Here is a 24,910-nt window from a genome sequence, read left to right as displayed (position 1 = left end):
TGTGGTATTAATGAAATGAGTGGCGGCCCTGATAATAGATCAGCTTTCTGAGCCTTTGGGGGGCCGTCAGTGAGTCCCCCTCAGACGAGGGCAGGCCATCACGGGGGTGGAAACGTGAACGCCGCCTCGCCAGAATGGGGCTCCGGAGACCTGGTAATGTCTGTCTGCAGCCGGGGGCACGGGGCAGCTTCACACCCACCTGTCAACCATCTGAGACACGCACCCAAGAAAATCCATTTCCAAGTCCAGGATCCCAAAACGTGTGACAGACGTGCAAAAAGCTTTATCTGTTTTTTTTTTTTTTTGAAAGGTTCAAGGTTGACTTGGGTCTAATTGGCCATTTTAACTTACCACCAGCCAACCACATCTCAGCTCTGGGTCGTTGGCCACTAATCCCTGTCCATCCTCCCGCAGGGTGTTCTGGGTAATTGAGGCTGTGGGGGAGTCTTGCCTTATCAGAGGCAGCAGATGAGGATGAGAGAGTCCCGTTCTCCCTGCAGGGCTGGAGGGCGAGAGACAGGTGTGTGACCCCTGGGCGTGGTCGTCACACAAACGCAAACCACAACCACACCTGAGAGTGTGTGCCCTGTCCTTTGGTAGCCATGGCGACCTGTGGACCCGTCAGGTTGGCGAGCGTTGCTGTCTGAATCGGTCAGCTCTGTTTGGGTTGTGATGGGCGAAGGAAGACGCTGTAGGTAGAGTGATTGTTTATGCCACTGCATTCGTTTGGCCCCGGAAAAGAGGAAAAGAGAAAGGGAGGGGTTAGGGTCACAGTGTGGGAAGCCGATTCGGTGAGCTCTGGAAAAATACTGCTCAGCCTTGAAATCCTGGTTAGGAATTATTATGGGGTATTTGCGAGAACCCCCATGCAGTGCACCGCATCCCGCCGCGATGTAGATTTCGTTCAGCACAAAACACCATCGAAGTTGGCCATGTTAATTGTTGATCCCCGCCACGCAGATTAATCTGAGCCCCACCACAGGTGTGGTGACGATATACGCTGCCGTGCGGCTCGACACAGACGCCCACCACAGATCTGAGGGGAAACACAGACGCCCACCACAGCTCTGAGGAGAAACACAGACGCCCACCACAGCTCTGAGGAGAAACACAGACGCCCACCACAGCTCTGAGGAGAAACACAGACGCCCACCACAGCTCTGAGGAGAAACCCAGACGCTCACCACAGCTCTGAGGAGAAACACAGATGCCCAACACAGCTCTGAGGAGAAACACAGACACCCACCACAGCTCTGAGGAGAAACACAGATGCCCACCACAGCTCTGAGGAGAAACCCAGACGCCCACCACAGCTCTGAGGGGAAACACAGACGCCCACCACAGCTCTGAGGAGAAACACAGATGCCCAACACAGCTCTGAGGAGAAACACAGACGCCCACCACAGCTCTGAGGGGAAACACAGATGCCCAGCACAGCTCTGAGGAGAAACCCAGACGCCCACCACAGCTCTGAGGGGAAACACAGACGCCCACCACAGCTCTGAGGAGAAACACAGACGCCCACCACAGCTCTGAGGAGAAACACAGACACCCAGCACAGCTCTGAGGAGAAACACAGACATTCAGCTCCCACATCTACCACTACTGGTGGTATTTGTTCAGTCAGTCCTCATCAATAGATGTTTGTCTTAATGCCTTTCATGAGCATGTTCAGCAGCTCAGGCCACTCTCCCAGTCCCTCAGGTCTCCGTCTTTAAAGGCGTGGTCGGTAATCAAAGAGCAGTAATCATAAGGATCTGGAATAGGCCTGTCTGACTGAGACACTGGTTAGGCTTGTCAAAGGGTTCTTATGGTTGTTGAAATGCTCTGCTTAGTGCTTTCTAAAACACCCAAAGTATCAATCAAGATGCCTAACGTCTACTTTCTACTCTCTCTCTCCCTCTCCACCCCCCTCTCTCTCTCTCAGGACCTGGGAGGAGGCAGCCCTTCTCAGAGGAACTGGAAAGGCATCGCCATCGCTCTCCTGGTCATCCTGGCCGTGTGTTCTCTGATCACCATGTCCGTCATCCTTCTTACTCCAGGTAAACTCACAATACAGTTAATACTGCTCGCAAACCAATCCAGACAGGGTTTCTGCTAAACACTCAATACATTTAATAAAGATGATAACAGCTCTGATGCCAGGCATCACACAAATACAACTGCATTCTTTGTCTTGAGATAGAAAGGACGGTTGTTCCACAAAGCCTTTGTGCTTCACCTTGAACTGATACAAGCATTCCCCACTTAGAGTAAGTCCTCCATCTCTCAATGCAACTCAATGTCCATTTTCTCCAATAAATCTATATACTGGCAATTGAAAACAGTGGACTCAAGCATTGTGTTTTACATGAGCAGGTAGTTGTTTGTTAAGTATGAATTTACAAGGAGTTGCTATCCACTGCAAGACAACACGGCTGACATCCCAAATGATCATCCCTCCGCTCCTTCCCACAGGCTGAACCAGTGCAAATGTACTTAATCATTTGTCAAAAGCTGTTCTCTTCTCCTAAAGGCTTGACATTTCATACCAAAAAAAAAAATGTTCTAGCGCTGCTGAAGGATTTGATGGTTTGCTCACGTTAATGAACATGCTAGGAATCCCTGTTGTGTTTCTGTCTGTCAGGATGGATGGCTGGATGTCTGTGCATGTGTGTGATTCTGTTGACTCTTTTTATTTACGGAATGTTGGTGTAACTTTTAGAGACGTGGTTTAATTTTTGGGGACCAGCCGCAGGTGGCACCACGGGTGGTGTTACTAATTAGCCAGCCGTGGTGTACAGGGATTGTTTTGCCCTTAAGTCATCTGAGTCAGCTACAGTAACTGACCAAGAAAGTACGGTATTACTGTATAAATCATGAATATATTACTAGCAAATATCTCTAGTGGCAGTCAGCTCCACTCTATTCTATGAATCTTCATGTTCAACCTTTTATGCTCTTTTCTTCAACTTTAAAATGACAGATATAGACTGTTCTAATGGATGTGTTGTCTTGGCTTCCATATGTCAGTGTGTTATCTGACTCACACAGAGCAGGGAGTTCATGTATCACACTGGGGATCTGCCATACATTCGATGATAATAATAACGATGAACATTAACTTTCAATTAAAGTGTTTTTCTTACGTGGTCTTGAATCCATGGTTTGTATTTTCAGTGGATACCCAGGCTGGGAGTGACTCCAAACTGGCCGTGGAGGATCTGTTCAAACCCCAGTTTATGGTCCACGACCCTGAAGCCAAATGGATTAATGGTGAGCATCACACCTGTATTTGCTAAACTGCTGTGATTGGCTGGCATTAAGAACTGAGTGAGATGTTCTCTAGCTGAATTGGTGGTCGTTATTCGCCAACGAAAGGTCACTTGTGTTCTAACAGACCTCTCTGAAGCTTGCTTTATTTTTTGACAAAACAACTATGTGTGGTAAGACGTTCACCTGGCTGTTTTGGCTTTAGGTCGATTGTAAAATCCTGTTATATTATGGACAGGTAGGATTTTGTCCTCCCTGGTGTATGTGTGTTTTGTGAGACTGCAATGAGCAGAGAACGCCCGAGAACACGATTCCCAAGTTTTCAAAGCGCCACCATTAATTACACCTGCATCAATCACCAGAGCGGTTAGAAAGCTGCTGTCTTCCTCAACGCACCATTTTGCATATTCACACAAAACACCCCTTGAAAATATCTCGCTTGACACAAGCAACATATCATTATACAGTGCTGCATCCCAAAAACAACTGTTTTATGTTTTGATGCTCAACATGTTAAGAGCTCCTGAGTTTGACCCTTGACCCTGTTTAGCACCTGATTAAGGGAATCGTGACGCCCCCTTTTTAGGAGTGTGGGTTCGCACGTGGACTATTTACCGTATCGGTTCCTCGTTTGCTGCAGAGGGCTTGTATGTTAATCGAATGTCTGTGGATGCAAATAAACTGGAGTTATGTTTGGTTCTAAAACTAAATTGGATCACAGGGTGGAAGCCGCTGCAGATTAGAACAGATCTTCTTTATCACGTGAGGGAGCGTGTTCAACCTGGCGCCGGCCTCCAGCCTCCTCCACAGAGTGCCATTAGATGTGCTTGTTTGTGTGTGTTGTTTCCGAATCTTCAGCCCGCAAATGGCGTGATTCCGCTGTTCACCCGAGGGCAAGGGAGGGGTGTGTGTGTGTGGGGGGGGGGATATGGCCTTCCTGTCCATCAATATTTCATCCCCTGGTGACATTTTCTTTTCTACCTCCTACAACGCCATCTCATTCCACCAGATGACCCGGGGCTAGAGACTGAGAGAGCTGAGACTGAGCTGCGGCACTCAGACAGCAAGGTTCCTAGCGGGTTTGGAGGATGGATGGGGACAAAATGGATCTCGGACAAATGAGAAGAGATAACAGATAGACAGGTTGTGTGGGAGAGGAAGGATTGATTGTGTTTTTTTTAAGGAGTAGATGAGTAGAATAGTTGTAAAGGACAGACAAGATGAACAGAAACCTATGCCTGAACCACGTGCCTGAAGTGCGATGATCAAAGCGGAAAAGTGTTATTAAAATTACTCCGGGGTTTAGATGATCATGAACAGTATGATTTGGTGTAATATGGTCTGGCTCAAGTATACTTGTAGCTGGCTCTGATGCAACAGATTGTAGATTGCAGACACAGTTCTGTAGGAGTATTGATTGATGAGGACTCACTTGGGCGCATGCGACAGTGGTCTTTGGAGACAGAGAGATTAATAATCAGAGCTGTTGTGAAGCTGTTGGATGCTTTGCCGGAAATGGATGCAAGGACCAGATGATTAGTTTGAAGGAATGGGTACTTTGAAGGAATAAATGGCAAGTGAAATAAGTTCTCCAGAGCGCGGTGGTTTGTCAGGGACTGTGTATCCTCACAGCTGAGGTAATGGAGACGATATTTAATGCAGCGATGTTCCCCTGGAACATCATGGTTCGGGTCCAGAACGGTAATGATGATTATGGTGATCGTCAAAGCCTATTTGAACAGGTGCCCAGAGACTCATAGTCTCATAGTCATTAGCTACTCAATCTCTTCATATACTTCCTCCATCTAACCTCTCCCAGTCTGTCTGTCTGTCCTGTCGGTCTCTCCATACCCTCTGTTCGTCAATCCATTAGTCTTTCATTCATCTTAGTTGGGTGTAATTAGCGTTTGTGTGTCGTTGTTTGGTAATGAATTGTAATTCCGGTGTGAGTCCGGTTGTTATTAATGAAGATCAGTGTGAACGTTACTTGGGGACATCTGGCTAATGCACGCACTTGTGTGAAGTGTGACAGACATCCAGCTGTTGTTTCATAATGTGTGTGTGTGTATCTACAGTATGTGTGTGTATCTGTGTGGATAGTATGTGCCTGGATATTACCACCTCCACGTGTGTGTGACAGTCACTGTTGGCCAACACTCCCCCCAGCCCCCTCCCCCCAGCCCCCTCCCCCCAGCCTCTCCTCCCCCCAGCCTCCCCCCCAGCCCCCTCCCCCCAGCCTCTCCTCCCCCCAGCCTCCCCCCCAGCCTCCTCCCCACAGCCCCCCCCCCAACCTCTCCTCTCCCCAGCCTCTCCTCTCCCCAGCCTCTCCCTCCAGCCTCTCCTACCCCCAGCCTCCTCATGATGTCTAAGATATTTCCCTATCCGCTCATGCCTTGTCAAGATCTTTACAATGCAACTCTGTCACAGAGTCACACTCCCAACAGACAGTAATAATACAATGGGAGTCAGGTGGCTGAGTGGTGAGGGAGTCGGGCTAGTAATCCGAAGGTTGCCAGTTCGATAGCCGGTCATGCTTGGGCAAGGCACTTCACCCTACTTGCCTCGGGGGAATGTCCCTGTACTTACTGTAAGTCGCTCTGGATAAGAATGTCTGCTAAATGACTAAATGTAATGTAATAATACGGCAGATCAACAGCTCCCTGACCTATAGGATGGACGGGTCATTTCAAAGGGCAGACGTATAGTAGCTCCTGTAGGTCTTCTGGAATGAGCTCCTCGTCCCTCATGGTGACACATGCTGACGCAGGATGCTACATAACATTCCTAAGTTTTTCACCGGTGAGGAAGATTTTTTCCACAGGGCGATGATGCATCTCACCTGCCTCGTGTCCCAGAGGTGAACACCTTGGCACACATGAGTGCTCTGATGCCTCGCATTACTCTCACTCTAGACCACCAACCCCCCTCTCCCTCTCCCCTAACAAACACACCCTCCTCCTTCTAAACACACATTTTGGCACAGGGCTACAGCCCCGGGTTACAGAGTCACTGCCTGGCCAGGGGCTCGGGGTTGGAAGCAGAGAAGAACACTGCTTCTGTGGACATAATAAAGCAGCTGGCGAGCGGGTTAGGCGGGTAGGCGATCTAGGTGAGCTTGGGATGCAAAGGTAATTACGCCAGCTACAGACTGATGCTGTCCTCTCCTTCTGTCTCTATGCCTCCGTCTGGATCGACACATGATGTGGAGGATGCTTGAACTGTGTCACACCCCTCCTCTCCTGCACCCCTCTGCTCCTCCTCTCCTCCACCCCTCCTCTCCTGCACCCCTCTGCTCCTCCTCTCCTCCACCCCTCCTCTCCTGCACCCGTCTGCTCCTCCTCTCCTGCACCCCTCTGCTCCTCCTCCCCTCCACCCCTCCTCTCCTGCACCCCTCTGCTCCTCCTCTCCTGCACCCGTCTGCTCCTCCTCTCCTGCACCCCTCTGCTCCTCCTCTCCTGCACCCCTCTGCTCCTCCACCCCTCCTCTCCTCCACCCCTCCTCTCCTGCACCCCTCTGCTCCTCCTCTCCTCCACCCCTCCTCTCCTCCACCCCTCCTCTCCTCCACCCCTCCTCTCCTGCACCCCTCTGCTCCTCCTCTCCTCCACCCCTCCTCTCCTCCACCCCTCCTCTCCTGCACCCCTCTGCTCCTCCTCTCCTCCACCCCTCCTCTCCTCCACCCCACCCCTCCTCTCCTCCACCCCTCCTCTCCTGCACCCCTCTGCTCCTCCTCTCCTCCACCCCTCCTCTCCTCCACCCCTCCTCTCCTCCACCCCTCGGCACCTTATTCAGTCCCAAGACTCCCACCCAGCAGCCATCCTCCATGACTTCTATTCATTTACCTGATTAGCGACATAATTAAGTCAATTAGGCCGTATTCCCCTGCTGATCAGCAGAAAGCAGAGGAAGCCGAAGCGATTGGACGCATCGTTGTCGTGGTTGGGCGTCGGTGATCTGCAAAGTGGCTCTCGGAGCACGGATGGCTAGAGGACAAGAAACGGATCTGCAGGGCTACAATGGCGCCCGGGTTTAAGAGGGGGTTTCCACTTGCATGCATCTGCTGCAACGTTCCCTGGGGTTAATTAGAAACTGCATGCTCCGGTGACTCCCATTAATTAACATTAGAGACTCCCTAAGCTATGCGGTAGGGCATGAGAGAGAGAATGTTCCTGTGTGCGTGTGTGTGCGTGTGTGTGTGTGCGTGTGTGTGCGTGCGTGTGTGTGTGAACTCAGAGGGTATAAATGGCACCATGCAGCACTTTGTCAGCCCCTCTTTGCAGACAAGCAGCTACGCATGGAGGGTGGGAGGGATGGATGAAGGGAGGGGGGAGGGCGGGAGGGATCGATGGATGAAGGGAGGGGGGAGGGCGGGAGGAATGGATGGATTAAGGGAGGGCGGGAGGGATGGATGAAGGGAGGGCGGGAGGGAGGGATGGATGGATGAAGGGAGGGCGGGAGGGATGGATGAAGGGAGGGGGGAGGGCGGGAGGGATGGATGAAGGGAGGGAGGGGGGAGGGAGATGGAAGAAGCTATAGGGTGATGAGGGGTCTAATCTATTCTCTCCTCTCACATTCTCCCCAAAGTCAAAATAGTTTGGAAAGAATTGCTAAAAATGGGATAGTGGGGTGGGGGGCCTCAGTGAAGCTCAAGTAATTCGTTTCTATTATTTTAATGTTGTCGAGCTGCTGTGAAACCAATCAGTTCTGTTTTACTCTTGGCTTGCCCATTATCTTCCCTCTGGGGAAGAAACGATTGAAATGTGAAACAAGTAAACATACTCTGTTGCTTCCTCTCTTTGTCACTTCCTGTCTTTTTGTTAGACATTCTCACTAATCACTCACAGGACAAACAGTTTCCAAGAGATTTGAACGCAGGCCAGGGCTGAAACCAGTGTCGGTAACTGTCCGGTGTAGCAGGAAAACAGAAGATGAAATGCTGGAGAGAGAAACAGGAAGGTGGTCACACTTACACACACACATGCACACACACACACACGCACACACACACAGGAACAGGAAGTGGTCATGGTGGGAGCGGGAGAAGGTGGCAAGGAGAGTGACAGGCTGAGATAGTGGGGGAGAGTGAAACATAGCTCATAGCCTCTCAAGGAGACCTCCTGCCCTGAGGTGTGTGTAGTGTGTGAGCGAGCGTGTGTGTGTGTGTGGTGTGTGAGAGAATGAGTGTGTGTGTGCCAGGTGGAAATGACTTACTCAGACGCCCGTTGATTCTCATTATCTGAACTTGAGACTATCAGTGGTTCCCTGTTGTTACTAGCCAGGGATACTGGCTACCTTGCACAGTGGACTTCTATTGATTTCTCAATCCCATCACAGAGCAACTGGATACCAATCGGCACCCTTCCAGTTAGCGTGAAACTGCAGTACCCCATTTCCACCTGCGGAGGCCCTGAGATTGTCCCGCCTCTTCCTGGATGTACACAGTAGCACAGACACCCTCCACTGTATGGAAGCTGACAGGATCTTCTCGGGGTTAAGCCTGGAGTTTGCAACAGTGTGGTGGAAATCGTGCAGTATGGATTGTAAGGGGGTGAGAGAAGGGGGGGGGGGTGACTATGGTAACAGCAGAAGCATCTTTAACGATGACTCGGCAGTCGTGGAAGACCGTTTAGTGGTGTCCTAACGAGGCTTGGTATTGATTGTCTCTCACCTGGATGCAGAGGGGAGGGAGGGCCAATGAGAAGGGACAGTGATGTATGGAAGGAGAGTGTGAAGCTGGCAGGACCCGGCTGAGTCGGAGAGTTTCGTCGCTGCCCGTTGGAACTCTGCGAAAACTCAGCTGTGTGACAGGCGAGCGGCTCGTTCGAACAACTTGGCTCTACTGTGTGTGGATCCACAGATTGTGTCATCCAGGTAGACTTATTCTCTCTCTCTCTTTCTCTGTGTGTTGACCTTGCCCACCAACCAAGAGAGCAGAGACTCCTGCCGTCAAACCACATTGAGTTCATATCCTCATGTCACTGCCCAGGCCTCTGTCGAGGAGGGAAAAATCATCACCAACAATTGATAGTGGGTTTCTGTACTCTTGAACACTGGAACACTTGTTTTGTGACCACCAGACCAATGGTTTTCCCTCAACATCCTTCATTCTAGATCAAAAGTAAGGCATGTACTACATACTACGCAATATAACATCCTACTGTTCACATAGGTAACACAAGTTCACAAGCAGCAAGGTTGGCCATTCAAGCAAAAAGTTGACATTTCCTAGCATGTTGTGTTTAAGGCAAGGAACCACCAGCACACACACAAACACGGCGGAGGTCAGAAACAGAAGGACACAGATGGGGTGTGTGTTGTGTGGTGTAGTGTGCAGTGTTGTGCGTTGTGCCCACGACCGCGTCTTGAGATTCAGATTCAGCATGTAGAATCATCCAAGGACCATCTTTCCCTTTCAGCCAAACTGCTTCCAGCATCATTAAGCTGGTGTAGTACTGTAGAGAGAGAGAGAGAGAGAGAGAGAGAGAGAGAGAGAGAGAGAGAGAACTGTAGCAGGAGTGTTTACAAAGCTCACAAAGCAGAGCTGCGTCCCTATTTCTGTGCTCCAGTTGTTTGCTTCTGTGAGCTGGCCTCGCCTCACTCCTAAATAATGACTGTATTAAAAGGAGAGGAGAAAAATAACAGCCAAACAAATAAGGTCGAGCATTCAAGTACTGAAGGTTAGCAGCTGGGGGGCTGGAGTGGCACGTGCCCATTTACTTTACAGTTCATTTTAGTACTTCCTTCTTTTTTTTTACCAAGGTTTTAACCCTTTATAACCCTTTTACCAAGGGTTATAAAACACGACGCAATAATTTAGAGATGTGAATTACTATTCATCCCTAAGGCTTGGAGGGATTCTGATTGATGAGCTGATGAGCACCTTTGGTGCTGTGTTCAAACCTGGCCTTGACTCCTGTGAGGAGTGTGTGTGTGTGTGTGTGTGTGTGTGTGTGTGTGTGTGTGTGTGTGTGTGTGTTTGGCTGGTTGTGGTCTGAACCCATTAGTTCAGATTGGTCTTTTTGAAGAAACGGGAGAGGCTGATAAATATCATTTGCTTAGCCGAGCGCTCTGGGGTGGTTTTGTGTGTCAAATATAGAGGAGATTCTCCGTACATCCAGGTATAGATCAATAGGCAGGAAGGAGGCTTGAAATGAAAAGCTCCGTTACAAATTAAAACACTGTTTGCTGCCGAATGCTGGGGAATTTGGACCGGCATGCATTACAGGGAAATCCATAGCTCTGCCTCAATCACACCAACAGTCTCAGGCCTCCATTAGAGTATTGGAGTTTCCATTTACCTGACACCTTTGAAAACGATGATTATGTGGGCAGCGTTAGGGTTATGCAGGGCTAAAGACATTGGACTTGTACTCCTAAAACATGAATGAGGAGTGAATAGTTTGCATGAGTTAAACAAAACAGTGTTTAATTCTCCTGCATTTCATCCATACTTGCATGAAGAGACCATACATCGACTTGCCATCAAGTTCCCCAACCGCCAATAAACCCCTACAACATCTGTAGTCTACAAGTCAGTCGAAACTGTTTCATTGTTTAATAGGCAACCTAATCTAGGCCCTAATCCATAATTTCCTTGTGAAATTGAAAGTCCACATTGAACACTTATGTTGGACAGTCGCCCAGAGGAATAATACTAGCCGCTCCCTCCAGACCAGTACATGTTCTGTGCTCATGCACACCAATCATGGCTGTCATTGAAACGTCCACATCCAGATGTCGCTGATTACCCCAAGACAGGAGGGTCTGGAACACCGTCCTGGTAACAGCAGGGGTCTGAGGCCACTTCTAAAACTGAGACATGAGACTGTAGGCCACAAGAGAACCTTTAAATAAAGATGTTGTATTTATTTTTAATTTCCACCCCCCCCCCCCAAAAAAACACTATGCTCCCTCCCACTCTCCTCCTCTCCCTCCCCCCTTCCCCTCCATCGCCATGGCAACGGTGTTAACGCAACCTTTCGCGCTGTCACATTTGATAAACAGAATTTCTTTGGAAAAGCATCTCCCTCTCGTTCAGACGCGGGTCTGTTTGGGGCGTCGCCCCTCGCTCCTGAAACCTCCGGGCGTCACGGCAACATGACTGACAGTCCATCTGCCCGCGCCTCTGTCGAAGGGGAGGAATGGAAAGGAGAGTGAAACAAAGAGATGGTTAGTCAGATACTTTCCTCGGGCATGGACTGTACGTAATGAATGTCAGAGCGGTGTGACAGAAGGAGTGAGGAGCTGTCAGGCCGTGGGCAGGGAGAGTGAGTTGTAACCCTAACCCTGGGCAGGGAGAGCGAGGAGTGGACAGCATCATGCTGGAGAAAGATCATGAATGATCTGGTTGAGATAAATAAAGAGTTAACGTTTACAATTGACATTAGGCTACATTGTCTTCATTTAGTAGACTCTTTTGTCCAAAACGACATACAAGTAGTGCGTAGATTAAGTACAGCAGAAGAAGACGTATCAGTGCTTTGTCAGGGGTCAGAGTAAAGGAACAGGCAGTATTTACCAACCACATCACTGTCACCACATCAGTGCAGCAAGAAAACATCAATTACAGCAGCTAACTCATTATCGTATGGCGAACAAAAATAACAGCAGACAGATTGCACTGACAGTATAGAACATCCAAGCCACTTTCAGCTTCCCGCCTCTGATGGCCTTCTCCATGTTCCGTCTGTCTGATGCAACCCTGTCCCAGTGTCAGGAAGACGTACTGAGTTACAGATGTCTGGTTTGCATATAGACCTCTCAGGAACAGAGAGAGCTGTACTTGATAAAGCCCCTCTTTAAGGATTCACAGTAGGCTATACCACGCAGGCCCCCCACCCCACCACCCCTTGCCAGAACACGGGGAAAGGTGACTTGCTCGCTTTCGACCGGTTGCCTCGGTAACCCGGCAAACGACAGCGCAGGGTTTTTAGGACATGGGACCCACTCCAGTTTCTTTTTTTGTGTTTTTATTTTTTTTCTTCCGTTCCCCCCCCCCCCCACCCCTTCTTCTTCATGCTGTCTGTTTCTACTTCTTTAAAATGCAAACCGTGCGAGGTTCACTGAGTAATATTGAGATTGGTCTGAGCCACAGTTCTGCTTGGGACACCCAGACACAATCTGTCACTTAGAAAGGCTACTGGGAGGTCCCTCCCTGACGGGAGCCTGAAGGTAAGAATGTGACATATTTGTGGGGTTAGACTCTGCTTTTAGCTCTTTTTTAACTCCTGGGTCTTTAGAGACAAGGCTTTCCTTCCTTCAGCCTTAATGTTCTGTTCCACAGATGCAACAGTCCAGCAAACCATCTTCAGACAACTGCTAGTTTGGTAGCACCTGAGGAACACCTAGGTCTCTCTAGATGGTAATGACTGTATTGTGTAAAAATGATCTACTATGATCCATACTATACCTGCAAGCATGAGCAGTATCCTAGAAAACTGCCTTGTTTTGTATTGAGTAGCAAGTTCGCTATTTAAATGTGTAAAAATGGAACCTCACAGCTGTGGAAGGATTGTGCCTCATTTTCCTGTGATGTTTGTCGTCCTTCAACCTGCTCTCATTCTTCTCAAACACCTCAGAGACCCTCTCCTCTCACTCATTATTTACCACACGTCCGCTCTCCAAAACATCCTGCCACCACTCAACCCACTTTAGCGAATGAGAGGGCACCACACGCGTACCAACTAGAGGATCCCAATTAGAGTAGACCTGTGAAGCGTGGCATGGCCACCTGTCCATCACCAGAGGGAGAAACCACTCCCTGGGGAACAATTAAAAACACCCAGCCCTGATCCTGAACGCAGTCATCCACGTACACACTTGACACCACACACACACACCTGACAGTGTCACACACACACACCTGACACCACGCACACCTGATAGCGCCACACACACACCTGACACCACTGCCCATCAACACACACCTGTGGACAAGCACACGGGTGAGCTAGTCTGATTTTTTGAAAACGAGGTTTTGTTGATAGTTTGACCACTTAGTCAAACTGATAGCTGGGGTAAACATGCAGATTGTTCATAAAAGGCCAGATTCAGCAAGATAAGGGTATGTTTTCCTTCTCCAAACCTTTTGTGAATGTTTGACTTATAATATGTAATAACACACAATCCATTCTGTACAGTGCCAAGAGATTGCGTTTCTGCTGTCGGCACATTTTCTCACACACCTCTATAATGGCATCCTTTGAAGGACATCTTCTAACACAACCATATTTTTCCCTAGCATTCCCCTCTACATACACGTCGGGAGAAAACACCTCAATGAGATTTCTGCTTTTCAGAAGTCAATACTTTGGCTGTATAAAAGATATATATATACAAACCTTTGGCGCCAGCTCTGTTCTCTGGAAGCGATCGAGGGATGAAAGGACCTTGAGCTGATGCAGCTGTTTGTGCCAAAGGGGACGGGCCTCGCTGATGTCCGCTGTGGGGCGGGAGAAGCAGGGTGTGCAGGTGCTGAGGGATGTGGAAAGGGCACCTTTGAACAGGACGCCACTGGTTGGAGGCGAGTGCTGCCTGGGCCCCTGGGGAACCACGGCGCCTGGGGAACCACGGCAATCAGGATGCGGTGGACAGTGATACCGAACACAGAAATGCTGAAGTGCAAAAGCTGCTGCCGTGGTTACAGTCGTGATGAAGATTGCTTGTTGTGAGAGACATTCAACAGGCCTTTGTAGTTTCTATATCACAACAGAATGTGTCTGCTGTCACAATCTTAACATGTAAAAGACGTGGACTCACTACCATCGGAGTTACACTGGTCCGATGTTCACCCGCACCCGGGTTCAAACCCGCCACTTCCGATTCCTCGGGCGCTACCAATACCTATAGGGTACGTTAACGAAAATCTAGCACTGCTGGCGTGGGTGTTCTGTGTTCTGTAGGAGTGAGTTTATCTGATTTACACGGCTACACACACACCAAGTTGATCGTGCATCAGATCATTTGTGTTGTCTTAGTGTTTGTGTGATGGACGAATGCTCATGAAATGACATGGAAAGTGAATTAAATGCATCGCTGAGCCAACTGTATGGTTAGTGAAGTGTTAAAAAAATAAAATAAACTTGAGAGTTTAAAGGTGAAGTGCCTAGAGAAGTGGACTGGAAGAAGAACTCATTATAGGCCCTCTCGCTGTATCCATCCAGAACTTAGATCTGCACTGTGGATGAAACGTAGCATCTCATCATGGCTGAATCACTCACGCACATCCTGATTGACACAACTGATACATAATTTACCAGCAAAAAGTGTTTAGGTCGACACACACACCCGTAGCCTACTATACACCAGGGGCGTAGCCAGGACATTATTTCTGGGGAGGCCAGCTCTAGCCAGTCTTTTATTTGGGGTGGCAATTGATTGTCAAAAACTACTATTTTAAAACTCACACACTGCATCACTCAGAGCAGCAGTTTTCTAACGGTATCAAGTGGTTAGCTGCTATAGTCTCCATTGAAGCGCTGTCAGAATGCAGGTACGTTGGTTTGTGTCTTCAAATCAAATGAGTCTCTGCAGGTTGGGATGTCTGACATCGTATGCCATTGAAAAAACTAAATGTGTTCCCATTATATAAAAATAGCTTGTTTATCATCCTTGTGTACTAAAAACTGAATGAGGATACCAGTCAAGAGGTTGTGCGATGGCGATATACACGTCATGGTCGTTAGCTAGCTTTTGTTGTGGAAGTAGGCTAGCTAATCAAGTGGGAGAACGGATGAGCTGGATCAAGCGAATCCCACGGTGAGTGGTCGGTAAAACCAACTTTTTAGGGTTGTTCTAAAATGCTTAGCATTGAAAAGAACGACGGACTATGCTATTCTGTCAGTACAGTACGAAATACATACAAAAAAAAGTTAGCTAGTAGGCCTACCATGTCACAACAAGATGCCGCTCCGAAGATTCCTCCTCCCTTTTTTATATCGTGTTCCGAGTTAAACAGCTATAGGCTACGTGTGTACGATAATGAACATCAACATTTAGTAAAACATTTTAGGCTACTGTATTTTTCAGACATACACAAGCCAAATAACATTGGCTACAATGCCAAAGTATTATATCACATACTACTTTGTCATATAATTTACATTTACATTTAGTCATTTATATTTATATGATACAACTTTAATCTTTTGAACTCTCAAACTGTTTGAACCACATCCTCTTCTCTGCATCTGTGGTTTCAGTTCTGACAGTACGGCAGACCCGATAGCCTACTATCGGATAGAAATACTGTGGCTGGAAGCACTTGCAAGTTTAATCTTTACAGTACCAAGTTCTAGCTTGAGGCTTGACCGACTGTGACATTCTGGAGAGCCGTAGAGACAGCGAAGCACAGCGTTCAGGCATTACATAACCGTAACTAAATAATTTAGTTGTGCGCTGCATATTTCATTCGTATGTTCTCCCTTAGCTCTTAGCCCCTGCACGCCACCTGTATTTATCAGCTGTGAGCTGGATGACCCGAGGAGAAGTTCAGCTTCGCTTCCCATTTGAACAAGTCGCGTTATTTGGCCAGCTAGCCGCGAGCCTCTGAATCTAAGCATTCGCCGTGAGATTCACGCATTTTAGCAATTTCTCACGCTGAGAAGGGATAACTTGTCCCACTGCATACAATTAATAGACGAGGCATATAGGCATACTGAGATGATAGTTGTCTCGTGTTATAGAGAGTTAAATGCCAATCAGAAAACATCACCAGCGCAGCACCCCTCCCGTCAGCCAGATTTGTTTTTACCCAAACCTCAACAGGTATGGTAATCTCACGCCACACTTTTGATAAAACTTGAGAGCCCTGCTCATATACACATTTGGAGTGGCTCATTGATCACAGCATCTTTTTTAGTGATACGCAAACTAGTTGGTTTACTTACAAAAAAGTAAAGTCGTACCTGAAGGCTGAAGTCTCTGTTTTCATCAGTTTGATTGTCTCGGATCAGGTTAATGTCCTCTAATATGTGATGTGACCCAGTTGCTGTAGGCTACTGTGGGGAACATTGCTAATTGTTTTGCCTAATGTCTCTAATCTGACAGTAACTGATACCAATTGTAACCACTGCACAGAACTCTCCAACAATAATCACTTTTATTGAATTAAAAACAAGTTTATTAACATTATACACAATCTTTAGGCCTAGTAATTGCCAATGGGTTATATTGAATTACAGTAGAGAACATTTCTCTGTTTCGAGCAACAACTAAAAGAAAATGATTTTCTCTGAGAAGCATTGATGTGTAAAGTGTGTTGTACGTTTTTGTAGATGTTAATTATACGATTGAAAGGTAATTAAAACATAACAGCGGTTTCCATTAAGCATGTCTACCGCTGCCATCTTTCAATGCCAGCCATCCTTTGCTTCTGCCTTAGTTGGATGAATACCCATTCCGGTTGTCAATCCCACCCGAAGAACACCACATGTCTGGGTTACGTAATCAGGTGTACTTCAGGTTGAACTCAATCAGAACTGACGGCTTAAAAGAAAATGACTATGATTAACTTCAATATTTCTCCAAGTGTTAGCTTGTGGAAGTGCCTGCCCCTGCCACAACCTCTCAGTCACATGTGGCTCTGACAGGGGCCCCTTCCATTAGGCACCTGGCTTGGTGTCACCACCCTGGCCCAGCATGGCACTCGCCATGCGGATGCTGAGGAGCTGGAAGAGCTGGGGAAATCAAGTTATCAGTAAGCAACATATTTAGTAAGCAATGAGTGTGCCCATTAAGACCTCTTAACCCTTGTGTTATCTTCGGGTCGTTCTGACCCATCAGTCATTGTGACCCACCGTCGTATTGCGACAACTTTACCGCATACAAAAACAAAGTGAAGCATTTTCTTTTAACCGTTGGGCTGTCTCAGACCCCCCACATTGCGAAGGTTAAAAGAAAATTATTTTTATTTGTTTTTGTATTGGGTAAAATTGGGTAAACACAACGATGGTTCGTTATGAACCTTTGGGTCATGTGACCCGAAGGCAGCACGAGGGTTAAACATATATACACATCTTTAATAAAATGTTAACATTGTAATTTGTTGTGCAATGCACTCTGAATGGTACTTACCCAAGCCTGGCAGTATGAACATACTAAGCAGCCAACCCTTAAAGCTGGGGGTTTTGGCGTGGCAACAAGGCAGAGGTTATTCATAATTCACAGGGTTACAGACGTAGCTCATAACTTATGCATTAGAGTCTTAGCTTGTACTTTTCTGCGTGGGTCGTTTCATTATTAAAGGATACAAGCTCAGCTCTCAGAGAGACCTATCACTGGCAGGTTATGTTTTAAAGATCACACGGGTGTGACTTTCTTCTATCTGTTAGATTCCTTACATCCTGTAAGCCTCTCATCATCGGATGCCAAATGGAAATTTCTCCAAATTACCACAGCATAGACAATAAATTAGCTTAAAGAATAGAATAAACCGAATTCTGATTCTAAAGAAGTTTTAATACAAAGTTTTGCAGGGTTACTGGTCTGAAGGACAATCTTAAGAGAGGAAAGTCACTTGGAACTTGCTTCCAAATTTCAACCAAGCAGTCACCCAAGGTCGACCTCGATGTGAGAGTATTATTTTTATCTGCGGTGCGCAGGGCCCGAGGAGAGCCAAGTAGCTGGAGCATCTGATAAGCCCTACACTGGAATGGTTCTTCTTCTCTTGTCAGGGCGCCAGACCTAACTGCGTTTCCTGTGGAAGCCAGGACTACTCCTTAAGGGATGTGCAGCTCTGTTCATACTCAGCAATGTACATCATCTGTTTGGGATTAGGCAGAAGTTTGCAAGGGCACATCTGTTTACCTCTAAAACCTCTCATTACCCTGTGTGACATCACATAACCTTGCCAAGACCCTGACATGTCCTCCTCACACGCATGCAAGGAAAGAGGACAGACTGGGATATTTCAAGACCACTTGATTATGAAAGACATTCTAAGAAGGAAAACAGATGATCTTTGGTAAGGCCCTTCAATTTGTAGAGAACTTTTGTCAGATGATGACATTCATTGCTGTGATAGAGTATCAGAGGTTATGACAGATACAAATGTGTAGGTCGTGATTGGGTGCAGTGGGGTCACAATACCCATCAGTCAAACCAATAATGACTAGAGCCCGGCGACAAGCCCTGATTGGCCGGGAATGAGAAAATCGTTGACGGACAAATGAGCTTGGCTGAAACCTCAGAGAAGGTGATCGCCTCCCACTGTATGATTCAGGCCAGAGGCCAGTGGGCTTCATGTCAGAGACAGAACCCCTATTGACATAGATTGATAAGTTAATTCAAAGTTTGATAGAAGTACTTTTTTTTAATAAGTTTGTAGATGTACCTCATCAAAATCTCTGTATGATTTTTATGTGCATTGTATGTTGATGTTGGAAATGTAAATGCTTTTATGTGAAAACGATTTTATTAGACAATATACTTGACTACAAGACCAGCCAGTAAGATACAAAAAGTATACAGTTATCCAGATAAAAAATTATGCGCATGAGGACATTGAAATGGTCCGACCTTGCTATGGCACAGTGGAACTTTGTCTCTTTATGAGAAGAATATATATAGCAACTTCATTTTACAATCACTGCTGCTTCCCAAGATCCAAGGTGCTGTTATTACAAGCAATCTTTTTTTCCTTTCTGTAGAGGTGGGAGGATTCGCTGATCTCAATCTTGTTTTCTTACAGTAAACCATGGCCTGTGTATTTGTGTGTGTGTGTTGTATCCCTGCACAGAGTGTGTGTTGTGTGTGTGGGTGTGTGTGCGTGTGCTGTATGTATGTTGGCTACAGTGTGTGTGTTGTGTCATGAGTGTGATGTACAATTGTAGCACAAACAGTACAACAGCAACAACTTGAACACAGGTTACCACTTTCTTTGTGTGTCTTCCATTTAAATTCCAATTAGGGACAGGGGTATAAAATAGGTGTGAGACCTACAAGGGGAAATTGTTGTGACAATGTTATGCTCCAGTGTAGACTATTGTAACTCCAGGAGAGATGGTTTTCAAACCGCATGAATCGAGGTGAATGCGCAGGATGTGTCAATCTTTGTGTTTTATTTTTCCTTTCGCAGATTCAGAAGTTATCTACAGAAATCGCGACGGCCACGTCATCAAGTTCAACATCCTCACAAACGAGACTGAGTTTGTCCTGACCAACACTACATTTGTAAGTTCAGCAATGTTACCCACTATACAACTGTTGACTATGAATGTACTCAGCAGCAGACATAAAGATGCATAAACATGTCACATGGCAAACACACATTTACATAATAAACACTTAAAATTCCAATTGAATGGCACACACACAGAATCCACCATAGACCACACTTGCACGCACACACACAGACCTACACACATACAATGCACAGCCCACAATGACAAATTAACACACTGTACTGTACATCCACACCTATACAATACTTAACAGTGAGCTGTTGTCTTTCTTTTCCAGGTTAATTTCAACGTTGCAAAGTATTCTGTGTCACCGGACCTGAAATATGTGCTTTTTGCCTACGATGTCAAACAGGTTAGCAACATCTATTGTGGCTTTTTACTGTGGAAATATTTCATATATTTTGAGTCATATTGTACTGATTTTTTTGGTATCGTGCTGCTAGTAATAACCCCTCAGTTCTACATCAAATCAAACAAATCTCTTCTTGTGTCTCTGTCTCTCTCTCTTTCTTTCACTTATTGACTCACAGTAAAAGAAAGGCTTTATTGAATCGTACAACATGTTTGGATTTCAATGCGTTCACACGGTAGCAGATGTCTAACAGCCACGCCCCCTTCACTGTTCACGTGTCCAAACACACACATTACGCACACACACACACACACACACACACACACACACACACACACACACAGGAACCATAGCTAATCAGCGCATCTGAACACACACACACACACCTTAGCTAGTCAGATCGTCTGAACACACACACACCTTAGCTAGTCAGCTTGTTTGAACACACACACACACACCTTAGCTAGTCAGCTCTCCTGAAGAAACACTCACACTCACACTGCCTTGTGTGATTAACGTGGCTCTGTTGTAGAGCGTGTGTGATTAGAAGTGTGGGTGTGGGTAGAGCGTGTGTGATTAGAAGTGTGGGTGTGGGTAGAGCGTGTGTGATTAGAAGTGTGGATCTGGGTAGGCCACAATTGGCAGGTCACGTTCGTTCATTAACATAGCAGGTTAGTTTCTACCATGATTTGGAGCTTTCCATCAGCAAAGGTGGAGATGCTAAATGAGATATGTAAATTGGACCCTCCTCTCTGGAATGGATCAACTTTGAAGATTACCGACAAGGAAACTAATCTGATCTCATTTGAATGTTTTTCATGATGGTTCCTATATGTGAGTCTTATGGTGCTTTTAATTCTGTAACTCTTGATAGCTTGTTTTGTCAGTTTTTGCACAATTATGCAAATAACGTACAGAGAAATGTTATTCTGAGCACTGCCTGAAAACTGTGAAATTGTAGCAACAGTTTCAGTACAAGACAGACTCTGTTGACAATTTTATTGATGTCCTCAAATATTTTTCACAATTTAAAAAAGGTGAGAGAATCTGCTGTTTATATGTGACACAGTAAAGGTTGTACTTTTATCTGTGTTTCTCTGCAGTTGATATAGGTGTTGAAGTATTGAACATTCTGTAGGTTAAGGTTTAGGGTTCAGGTCAGGGATGAGTTAGTGTTAGGTTTTGAGTGAATTCCTCAGAAGGTTGGATGCAAACCACTACGCAGACTGTATGATTAACTCTGAAAGCTGAAATTCTGATCAGTAATGTTGGTTCACACTGTAGACGTCGAACTTGATCCCTAAACCATGTGGTCTCCACCAGGATCAAACCAGGGTCTTCCCACGCCTTCATGAACTGAATGTACTTAACTCAAAGAGTGCGTTGAAGACGTTCCCTAACAGCCTCACCTTGCCTCAGGATTACACCTTTATCCCATTACAGCTTTATCTCAGCGCAGATTAAGCTTGATAAACGCTCATAATCTCTCTCCTACCTGCATGTGTATGTTTGTCAATCCAGATCGTGGTCTGTTTTCTTAGAGCATAAGCACCTTGTAATGTCTGTAATGCTCCACTCTGCACTAATCTCACTGCCAAGTCCCTGTTGATCCACTGCTATGTGTTTCCAATGAGAATTAGCCGTCAAACAACAATGTGGAAGTGGTTGAGTAAGTGCTGTCATGGCTTTGAGATTTACTCCAGAAGACGTGGTATTTTTTAACGACGGTGCTTTAGGTTTGAATATGAGAAGGATTAAATGATCAAATAATAATTATAAACACGGATTGCAGATAGGCCTAACAAACTCCTGGGCACCTCTAGGATAAAAGTTCCCGGGATGTGGTGTGTGTTGAAACAACAGAATATTATCCACACTGTCTCATCACGGTCATGCTGGAAGACAAAAAAAACTGTGTTGTGTGATGCAGGTCCCACAGAGAGCGGCAGGTCCCACAGAGAGCGGCAGGTCCCACAGAGCGGCAGGTCCACAGAGAGCGGCAGGTCCCACAGAGAGCGGCAGGTCCACAGAGAGCGGCAGGTCCCACAGAGCGGCAGGTCCACAGAGAGCGGCAGGTCCCACAGAGAGCGGCAGGTCCACAGAGAGCGGCAGGTCCCACAGAGAGCGGCAGGTCCACAGAGAGCGGCAGGTCCACAGAGAGCGGCAGGTCCCACAGAGAGCGGCAGGTCCACAGAGAGCGGCAGGTCCCACAGAGAGCGGCAGGTCCACAGAGAGCGGCAGGTCCCACAGAGAGCAGCAGGTCCCACAGAGAGCGGCAGGTCCACAGAGAGCGGCAGGTCCCACAGAGAGCGGCAGGTCCCACAGAGAGCGGCAGGTCCACAGAGAGCGGCAGGTCCACAGAGAGCGGCAGGTCCCACAGAGAGCGGCAGGTCCCACAGAGAGCGGCAGGGAGGACATCTTTGTCTGTCCGGCTCGAGAGGCGACGGGCTGGAAAAGCATTGGGTGCTTTAGGCCAGGCTGCCATGGTAACCACAGGTGTCCGTAGTGTTATGTTCTCGTTGGGATGTATTGCTATGGTAAGCCAAATCAAATCAAAATCAAATTTATTTGTATAGCCCTTTTTACCCGCAAGCATGTCACAGAGGGCTTCACATATGCCCATAGAACTGCCCCTCAACCAACCTAAACCCTCAAGGAAGACAAGGAAAAACTCCCAAAAAACTCTCAACAGGAGAAAAAAAAATGGAATAAACCTTGGGAGGAGCAATTCAGAGAGGGATCCCCTCCTCCAGAGACGGTTGGTGGGAGAGAGGAGCAGAACACAGGCTAAACATAGTCATACAGTGTCGATGGGTTTTTAAAACACCAAAATCCATTATTCAACTTTATAGATGTAGGACAGGACCGGGAGACTCGCGACCAGGTCCAGCGTTGGCTGACCGACGACCAGGCAGATGCTGACAACTCAAACCCCCCACACCACAAGGGATGTGTGTGGGGGGGGACAGAGAGAGGAGAGCAGGGATTAGAGAATGCCAGGAGCAGCTAACAGTTACAGTCATAATAGAATGAGATCCCCACCGGTCAAGTGTGGACTGGTGCAGCAATTTAACAGAGCAAAAAAGGGGAATTTGATGCAACCCCACACACCAAGACAGCGACAGCCCCCCTCATTTGGAACATGAAATCTGTTCCAGGGGAAGCCAAGCATGTCACTCAGCTGTGAAGGATGGGCAATGAGATCCTGTGGGCTGAGAGGGTGCAGGTAGAAGGACACGTCTCTGATGTATTGTCAGGTAGGCCTTCGCTCTTCATCTCCCTTGCAGGGAAACCCTCAGAGCATCTCTCAAGCTCACATGCGATCTCGCTTGGGAACTTCCCCATCGATTTCCCTCTGTTTTGTGGTCGATAGCAATGAGGGCAGAAACACAATCAGACTTGTTTTGGAGAGATGGCAGAGATCAGAGCTGCAGGTTCGACTGAGGGAGAGTCGAGCATCAAGTGTTCTGGTTCCAGTCGCTTTCATCAAACCAGGGGATCACGGCTGACAATTTTGTCAGGTTTTCCTTTCACAAAGAGCTGACTGTTTTTCAACTCTTTAGCCAATTTCTCGATTTGTTAATAGAAGGTTGTTTATCACGATGCTCTGAACTACCTTGGCACACGCAAACAATTTCAGTTTTCTGCATTCAATCAAACACAAGTGTCAGATTTATTTGCTGTTGATTTGAAATTAGCCTTTTTTGTAGAAACACTCCAGTGACCCTCTCAACCATGCAGACGCGTGTGCTGTCAGCCGGGCAGCTTGACTCTCTCTGAGGCTCTCTAGCGCGGCTCCTAAACCTTCCTGAGACAACATGCAGTTTGAATCATGTTTTAATCTGAGAGCTTCTGCTTCCACATGCACCATGTCAGAGAGCTGGGTCATACCTGGGTCATACCTGGGTAATACCTGGGTCATACCTGGGTAATACCTGGGTCATACCTGGGTAATACCTGGGTCATACCTGGGTAATACTTATAGTACTGTGTAATACTTGGGTAATACTTATAGTACTGTGTAATACTTGGGTAATACTTATAGTACTGGGTAATACCTTGGTCATACATGGGTCATACCTGGGTTATACCTGGGTAATACCTGGGTCATACATGGGTCATACTTATAGTACTGTGTAATGCCTGGGTAATACTTATAGTACTGGGTAATACTTATAGTCTTAATCTTTTAACATTTTTATTTTATAAACTTCTGTATTTATTCAGTTCACCTGAGGAGGATTGCCTCCAATGTCGTTGTACAATGACAATAAAGATATTGTATTCTACCTGGAGCCCTGATCCTCTGCGCCCCTCAGACATCAGGATGGTGCGTGTATTCGTTCTGATTTGCATTCTTAATGGTGGATGTCACCTTACATTTAGTCATTTAGCAGACGCTCTTATACAGAGCGACTTACAGTAAGTACAGGGACATTCCCCCCGAGGCAAGTAGGGTGAAGTGCCTTGCCCAAGGACACAACGTCAGTTGGCATGACCGGGAATTGAACTGGCAACTTTCGGATTACTAGCCCGCTTCCCTCACCGCTCAGCCACCTGACTCCCCCTTGGCTGTGGAAGGAGGATGACACAAGGACAGTCGCTGTGTGGCCCGTCTAATTATGAGGCAGATTCTGAAGAGGGGAGTATAACTAAAGAAAATTGCCATTAAATGGATGAAGGCTTAGTCATTGGTTTGGACAGACACCACCTTCTTTTAATGTTTTAATGACAACTTACATTAGCTAGCAACGCAATTAAATGTATTTGATGAAATGTCCTGAGTGCTTGGCAAACACCCACTGATATTCATCATCTGACTCCAGGTGCATTTGAGCACGAAATTGATCAAAAATGTCACGTTGTTTTGAGTTAAAGACATTGCGACTCACAATGGACATGACGCCCACACTTCCACGACTTAAACGAAGAAAGGATTTTTTTTTTTGAATGATTCTTAAACAGTTCACAAGCAATTAGAACTGGATAAGTATTAGCCTGATGTTCCACACATGGAACACTTTTCTGTAATCAAAGGTCCAGAACATTTAATTTTTAAAATGTGAAATAAGCTCAAGGAAATAATCTCTTCATCCCTTCTCGTCCTCCCTTCTCTCCCCCTCCCCTC

At 46.8% G+C, this 24,910-nt stretch overlaps 1 protein-coding gene across 3 annotated transcripts in view; it reads left to right on the top strand.

Moving 5' to 3' along the window:
- Positions 1 to 24,910, top strand: part of LOC134017083 (inactive dipeptidyl peptidase 10-like) — a 117,639-nt gene that overhangs the window by 74,304 nt on the left and 18,425 nt on the right. For all 3 annotated transcript variants that reach the window (XM_062456387.1, XM_062456385.1, XM_062456386.1), the window contains 4 exons: positions 1,928 to 2,042; positions 3,160 to 3,255; positions 19,325 to 19,419; positions 19,708 to 19,782. In XM_062456387.1, the coding sequence (XP_062312371.1) occupies positions 1,928 to 2,042; positions 3,160 to 3,255; positions 19,325 to 19,419; positions 19,708 to 19,782 (381 nt within the window). The remainder of the gene's footprint in view (positions 1 to 1,927; positions 2,043 to 3,159; positions 3,256 to 19,324; positions 19,420 to 19,707; positions 19,783 to 24,910) is intronic.

The sequence above is a fragment of the Osmerus eperlanus genome, chromosome 3 (assembly GCF_963692335.1).
Source record: "Osmerus eperlanus chromosome 3, fOsmEpe2.1, whole genome shotgun sequence".
Lineage (NCBI taxonomy): Eukaryota > Metazoa > Chordata > Actinopteri > Osmeriformes > Osmeridae > Osmerus > Osmerus eperlanus.
Note: the sequence above shows the minus strand (reverse complement) of the source record. Positions and strands in the feature narration are given on the sequence as shown.